This window comes from Hippocampus zosterae, chromosome 5, assembly GCF_025434085.1.
Source record: "Hippocampus zosterae strain Florida chromosome 5, ASM2543408v3, whole genome shotgun sequence".
Classification (NCBI taxonomy): domain Eukaryota; kingdom Metazoa; phylum Chordata; class Actinopteri; order Syngnathiformes; family Syngnathidae; genus Hippocampus; species Hippocampus zosterae.
Genome location: NC_067455.1, coordinates 10594590 through 10602494, shown reverse-complemented (window position 1 = coordinate 10602494; position 7905 = coordinate 10594590). Strand labels below are relative to the sequence as shown.

Here is a 7905-nt window from a genome sequence, read left to right as displayed (position 1 = left end):
CATGTTCACCCCGGTGCGTCTGTGGGTTTTCTCCAGGTACTCTGGTTTCCTCCCACATTCCAAAAGTATGCACAGCAGGTGAATGGAATATTGTGTGCAATTGTGAGCACGAGTGGTTGTTCGTCTGTGCGCCCTGCGATTGGCAACCAGTTCGGGGTGTACCCCGCCTACTGCCCGAAGACAGTTGGGATGGGCTCCAGCACACGCCGCGACCCTTGTGAGGATGAGCAGATCAGAAAATGGATGGATGGATGTTCCTTATATAATCCTTCATGACATGAGTCGGCAACATTTGGTGCTATCCAAATAACGATTTTTTGGCCTTGGCATTGGGTTTAGACTGTACAGTATCAACTCCAGATTATTTTTAATGGGCTGGTGGTTCTCAGTCTCACTGGATCAGAACATGTAGAAGAACAGAGCATTTAGAGACTTGTACAGTGTACACAAGAGGCTCGGATTATCATGTGGATTCAAACTTCCTCTGTCTGTCCACATCCCACGACGACAGAAACAATTAGCAATAAAAGATTTTTATTCCATCACATGAAGACTCACACAAATATTTTAAACTATGACCATCAACTGAATGCTTCCTTATCGCAACATCCTGGCCAAATGTTCTGTATCGATTGAGTATTCCTCACAGATGTTGCAACTTGAAACTGACCGTATCAAGATGCGAAGCCCTCCGCTGTTGGGTTTCTGACTCAAGAACGCTTGCTCATTGTTTCCATGGAAACAGGGAAAGCCCCATGCGTTGTCATGGGAACAATAGCCATTATATATGATCTATATTTCTTGTTTTTCGGCGCAACAGCACTCCTCTGCAATGCTGCACTAGTCTGTATGAGCATGCGTCAGTGTGTGTGTGTGTGTGTTTACTGTATTCCCTGTGATCCAATTTGTATATGAAAAGCTTGTGATTTAATTGATTTTGCAATTGTGATCAAGACGAGCCAGTTCACTTGGCCATGTCCTCGGCCACAGCCTTGCCCATCTTGTCCTTTAAATAGGCCAACCTCTGATGCTCCGTCTTCAACTCCAACCACTCGTAATAAGGAACCTAGAACAGCAACGCACAATGACGCAATATTTTTTTATGGCGCCACAGAAAGGGTCCCACTGGAGGGAAAGTACGATGATCATCATAGAACCAAAACTTAACAAGTTGCAATAGAAGACATGTCTTTTTCTGGCGAAAGCCACCAGAAGTTGCCCTCAATAATGATGAAGAATGAAAGTCACCGCAAAGTTCCCTCTTCTCGTTTGCTAGCGCATCAATTGTTAACTCATTCAGTACCAGCCAATTCTTGACCAAGTCTGAAAAGACGTTTAAAAACGTCTTTGGGAGAGAATGACTTAACGGTGGGTACACGGTTAAGGGTAAAGTATGAGCCTTAATGGAGACTTCTTCTTACTTTTTCTTTTCTGATTGATATAAAAATGATGATGATTAGTAGATATAAACACATAACGGGGTAGGACTAGATAAGTTTTTTTTACTTCATCCTACTCCCTTGAACATAATAACTGTGTTGAATGAAGACTGATTTCTTTCTTTTTACTTTTTTATCTACCTTATTTTCTGTCAAATTATTACTGTATATGTTTTATGTTCAATAAACAAACAAACAAACATGATGGTACAGAGATGGGTGCGTCATTTGCCAGCGGCCGATGCCATCGTGTCCGCCATTGTCAGTCTGTCGTCATTTCAAGCCGATCAAATCTCTTACCTCCACGACGATGAAGCCGGCAAGTTGCAAGTGTCGCTTCATCATGGCGAATCGTCCCAGAAGGTCTTTACTCTTGGAGACAAAGTTGGGGAATTCCCACGCTACAAAAGCCATTCTGAAGCACAACGCCAAGAGCACAATGACTTCAGAAAGGAAGGACTACCGGTACAAGAATAAATTGAATGCAAAAGGAGAACCTCTTTTATGCTTTTGTTTTTTCGAACTCACCGTCGTGCCCCTTCAGGTAAAGGGTGCTTTCCGCCTCCATCTGGAAGATGAGGAGCTCTCAGCTGGGATAAGTCAATGGGCTTGTTGTCGCTATCTACTACCACTTCACCCTCTGAAGAGCAAAAAGACAACAGTGGACTTGTAAAACATGAAAGATTCCATCCGGTTCACGCAACATCTTGCTGGAATCCAGCCCAAATCTGCTATGTCCAAATGTGATACATTTAACAACCCCCCCCCTACAGACACACACACAAATCAATGTTATTTTTTTACAAATTACTGACCAATATAAAGTGTTCAAATTCACTTCCTTTCTTTGATGCTGCAATGTTAAAGGCTCAACAACATGCTTTTTTTCCCTTTAAGTGAAATAATTTAAAGCAAATAATTGCTCAAATTGGTAAAACAAGAATTATGTTTTTTTTTGGGGGTTGCGGGGGGGTTAAGGATGAATCCCTCGGTTCTTCATTTTGAGCAAGGGCGTCAAACTAATTTTTGCCACTCTGGTGTGTGCCCACGGAGAGGCGCTACGACAGTGAAACCACAAAATTATGACTTGTACACAACAAACTACCGGTAATTTAGAAATCAGTCAACTACTATATTTTCCTGACCATAAGACACGCATCAAAGTTTTACATTTTCCCCCAAAATGGACACGGATCCTAATAATGCGGGTCGCCTTACGTATGCACCAAGTCCCAAAATCTGTGAATGCTGTTGTATGACGATGACGGGCCCGCTTGACAGACTGAGGTTGTGCCGACGTGATTTAGAGGAAAGGCGGACCTAACTGAAGACAGCATTCTTCAGGGAAGGGTGGGCGTGAAAAAAGACGCAAAAGGCACGCCACCCCACCCCCACTAGGCCCATATGTGCATTGTGCAAAACAACATCCCAAAAATGGCACCTACGAAGAGACACGCTTACGAAGCACAGTTTAAACGGCAATCTATCAGTTACGCCGAGGACCTTGGGAATCGAGGAGCCACGAGAGGATCCAAGATCAACTACTGGTAATCATTGGTGCTTGGTGCTTATGTTGTATGAAAACGGCGCCATCTATCCACCCGGTGACCATGCGTTCAATCAATATAGTGCGCATGCTTTCTAGATGATAAATGTAATCATCCATCTCCACGGCCCTCTTACCAATAGTCCATCCATACACAGTGCTGACCCCGATGCGATGCATGCCATTCCTCCGCTCCAAAGTGCCCAAAGTCTCTCTCAGGCTGCTCTGCAGTGGGGTTATGGGGGAGGTACTAGCCGGGATGGGCAAAGCATCCGTGCAGGATGGGGATGATTCGGGATGCTCCAAGTTCAGTGTGGCGGCGACATGGAGGAGCTTTTGCTTGTAGTTCTCCCCTCGAATTGGACTGCCATCTGCAGAGGGGGGAAGTACAAATGAAACATCGTAAAACGTGACAGAAATGATTTGGTACTGCTCACTTTGGAGATGTGCTTCTCACCTGACAGCCGAGCAACATGTTCCGGCTGGAGGAGCGGGTTGAGATAGTGTGGCCTGGACTGCTGTAGCACGCACAGGGACCATGCAACATCTGTCCGAAGGAAAGGCTCTAGTCCTGAGAGGGAGTCCTCCAGCACGGGATGAACCTGAACACAACACAAAAAAACGGCGTCGAACACAACCTCGCGCAGGATGTACTGTACAGTATCATAATAGAGCGACGTTTTTCATCTTGAGGCAGTTGCAAAACGTATACGTGTAATCAAGGGCTTTCATTCGTAGTTGGCTCACACACATTCAAGTTACTGACGCACTTTATAAGGTTAGCCCTAGAGTAGAGTGGTACCAAATAGGTGCAAGAACATCACAAGTACCTTTTCAAAGAACTCGTCTCCTTTGCTAGGCTGAAAGTTGAGTCTGGCAAACGTCATGAGCATGTTACACAGCTGCAAGGTGCTGTATTTCTCACTGTGTTCCACATAGTGCTGGAGAAAAAAAAAAGTTACAGACAAAAAGAAAGTTAGGACTCAGAAAGAAAGTTATCGTATTCAGGCAGGAGGGAACATCTTAATGACTACAAGAGTTCTGTCTATGAGGTGTGACGTGCAAAGGACTGACCTCCGCAAAGGCCTCAAAGAGGGGGATGTGAAGCCATTTTAGGAAGGCCATTGATTTTGCAAAGCGCGTGACGTCGGCGGAGGTCAGTACAGAGACTCTGGGCATCAACTCGGACGCCATTCGCTGGAACACTTGGGATTGGTGGAAACTCAGCTTGCCTAGAAAAGCACAAAGATGGCTTCGCTGGTGAGTGAGCCACCATTCCTTGCGAGTAGAAAAAGCCAAACTTCTAGATAATAGAATGATTAGACTTTGAAAAATCAAATCCAAGAGTAGTATTAAACACTTGGTCTACTACAAAACCAATAATAAACCCTTTAGTAAATGATTCATTGTTGTACAGGCAGACTTTTTGTATTGGAGCTTTGAACGCCCAGAGTGCAATTACCGTATGCAAAGGCCATATCGAGTATGAGCGGAGTGGTGAATTCTGCCGACGGTCTCTGGAGGAGATGGTAGGACAGAGCCCTGAGGAGAGGCACGGACCTGCGGCCCAGCGCAGCTAAAGACACGCACACTTTGCGAATCTCTTCTGCTGAAAAGACTTCAGCAAGCTCCAAAGCCTTCAAGCGGGACATGGAAGAATGGTTAGCAGGGTAAGTATTGGATTTTTACCATATACAGTGATCCCTTGCCACTTCGCACAGTTTTGCAGCTTCTGTGTTTCACCTTTTTTTTCCTCTCCAATACTCATTTAAAAAATAATGCAGCCATACCGGCACCTACATTGCAGAAAGACGCGCTGTTTCATGTTGATGCGATGAGATACAAGGTTTCCCTGCATGCCTAAATAGCTGCGCTCCAACCCCTTGCCGCCATCAAAGCAATGTGTCCTGGCTGTGTGGGAGCGTGTAAACCCACTCGTCGGAGACGGCACCATCAACAGAGACACATTGATTCCATGGCGGCGGCAGGGGGTTGGTCAGACTTTAAACCTATTTCAACTAAAAAGAAGACAAGATCACTATCATAGCACTACCCATCATCATGTTTTTCTCCAGTTTAATGACTTCAGCTACACTGTCATCACCTCCAGCAGAAGAGACTCAAGTGAACCAAATAACTTTAATGTAGGGGCATTCATTTACTGAACTGCACTTTTAGACCTGCCATCAGGGGGTAGTGTAATACATCATCGCAAGAAGAGAATTAAAAATGACAATAATACAGATTAGATAACTCAGTATTGTAACAACCTTGTTGTGTTTGTCCCTCATGCAACAAATCATTTTACTCTTAAATGCCCCATGCTGCACACAACAGCACTTTCTGTTTAAGCTCGAATACAAATGATAACTTGAGAGATGCCATATCAGTTGGGCTGTGCTGTGACAGGTGGTATCAGAAGTCATTCTACAGCTAATTACAGCAATTCAGTGGCAACTTTTGGGATTTCAAGTCACGTCAAGCACAGTCATACCTCGGTTTTCGACCATAATCCGTTCCAGAAGGCTGTTCGAAAAACAAATTTTTTTCGAAAACCGAAACCGAAACCTCGTACAGCGTTGCATTATGAGCAGACGTGTTCAATAAAGTTTTTTTTTTTGAGAAAACAGCGTGGTTTCAGGTTTCGAACAGCCTTCTTGAATGGATGAAAACTGTACAACTTTATTGTCAAATTTTTTCATTGAAAATTGTATTTCTTCAGAATGTTTTGGGGGTTTGTTTTTTCAACGACACCTCGAGTTATGGCATCTTTTAGAATGGAGACCGTTAGGTAGTTGAGAAAACTTGGTACTTGATAGCTTATTGATTCTGAATGACCATGTGCGGGATTCCTCCCAAATTCCAAAAACATCCCAGCTGAGTGAAATGAAGACGCTAATGTATACAGAAATGTTTCTCTAAATATGCCCAGTGATTGGCTGACAAACAGTCCTGTGTTCACTTGAGCCCAACTCTCCCCCAAATTCAGTTGGAATCATTTTATGTTATGTAATAACAACGGATTAGAACTTTGGTTTCTTGTTTCTAACGCAAGAGAATACGACACATGTAATGCCAGGGTTTACTTTGTGTATTAAAACCACCAAGTTTAGCATTTACAGCAAAAGTGATGACAGAACTCATTTTGTCATACCTTGTCCTCTAGTCTCTCCATTAGGACAGGTGACACGTGTTGTCCTTTGGAAATGAGCGCACTGACTGTTTTGGCATCAGCGATTTCAGTCCAGCGCAGTTCCAGCTGTTTTAGAGCAGCGGTCACAATGGCCACATCCTGCGGTACTTTCCTCCCGGTCCCCCACTCTGCCAGGAAGCCCAGGTTTTTGTAGCTTAACCGGCGGATTCGCCACAGGATCTCCGTTTGGATAGACACCAACACCGAATCCGTAGCGGGAACGCCCATCACCCAGAAAGCCCGCAAGACGGACACAAGAGTGCCGTTCCACACTGTTGATATCTGGAAGATACATAATTGAGTCATTTGTCTTCACGGCTTTGACATCTGGGCACTTGGCTTTCTCACCTGCTGAGTTATAGTAGCCATCAGATCCTGCAATCTTGAGTCCTTGGCATGCTGTTGCTCAAACCTGCCCTGCGTCTTCTGCATCATCCTCGTCCAAGCCAACAGAGTAGAAGCTGCTTGATTACCATTTCCTCCGTGCTGTTCCCAGGCTTGCAGGATGTCCTCAGGCACTGCAGCCTTTTCCACCATCTCATCCAGCTGGGTGCGAGTCGGCGTGTTTGAAAACACATCGTCCTTTGCCAGCACCCGCCTCTCACACATTGACCTCACTGAAGTCCACGACTGGCACCGATTCTTCTGCAGATGAGCCAGGCTGGCCGCTGACATAGGCAAGCAGGCAGCCGCGGTTTGAGGGGAGGCCCTGCATAGCAGGCGGGCATATCTGCCCAAAAAACGAGTGGCCATCGGGCTCCAGAGGCGGGGCCGCAGCAGAAAGATGAGAATGAGCTTCACTTGTCAGTAGACCAGTGCACCATTCCACAGTTGTCCTAAAATGACATTGGACAATATGTTTGAGTTAAAACAATACCGATCAACGGCAAGTTTTAATCAGAGATGGCTTTATGTGTCCCTAATTTAATTAATTGTGTCCCTATTTTGATGCACAAATACGAAATTTTGAATAGAAACGCCGTGGTAGTTTTGATGTAATAAAATAATAAGTTCTTTCAGTACAAATATTAAAGTTAATAAAATAGGGAACGTATTTCGTGTGCATGTTGTCACGAGTTCAGCATATAATTGACAGTAAAATATATTTAACTACACTTCCAAACTACATTAGTTTGTACTCTTTGTACTTAAGTACAGTCAGATCTTCTACTTTTACCTTCGTTTTTTTTTTTTACACAGTTTTATAATTATTTACAGAGTGCGAGTACTACTGGCACCTCTGACACTCACACAGGTCATGCCATCATGATTCCTCAGTATGTCACGAGCATGGTTAGAAAACGGTAGATGGTGAAAGGCAAACACTGATTATTTTCATTAACGATTGGTTGTCTAATAGCCGTGCAGCAAGCGTCAACTGTCCCCATCCAACACGAAGTCTCGCAGACGGGACGGGCAAATTCGGCAGTGGTTGTTGGGCTGCCAAGAAATGTGAAATGCTGACCTTGTCGAGGAGCTTAAAGACGTCTAAATCAGCAGTTTCTTCCCCTCTCACAGGTTTCTTTGCAAACAGCAGCAGGCCGGCATGAGCCGAAGCACAAATTGTTGTCACAAACAATGCGCATCTCACACACAGATAATATTAAATACTTTTGGATGTGGTGCTTCACATGGATATTCAGGAAGTCGCCAGTCGCATGAAATGTACGTCACTAACGTCGCGTAACGTGAGTGACGTCAAAGCAGTGTCTCCGTTTTTTAAATAT

At 44.5% G+C, this 7905-nt stretch overlaps 1 protein-coding gene across 1 annotated transcript; it reads right to left on the bottom strand.

Annotated features, from left to right (window-relative positions):
• Positions 1-517: 517 nt before the first annotated feature.
• tbrg4 (transforming growth factor beta regulator 4) lies at positions 518-7853 on the bottom strand. The gene is made up of 11 exons (XM_052066089.1): positions 7644-7853; positions 6527-7014; positions 6140-6460; positions 4448-4622; positions 4060-4217; positions 3816-3926; positions 3443-3587; positions 3123-3356; positions 1968-2079; positions 1740-1854; positions 518-1066 (listed from the first exon to the last, which is right to left on the bottom strand). Exons 2-11 carry the CDS (start codon positions 6929-6931, stop codon positions 965-967), a joined length of 1878 nt encoding a protein of 625 aa, XP_051922049.1. The 5' UTR covers positions 6932-7014; positions 7644-7853; the 3' UTR covers positions 518-964.
• Between the last annotated feature and the right edge of the window lie 52 nt (positions 7854-7905).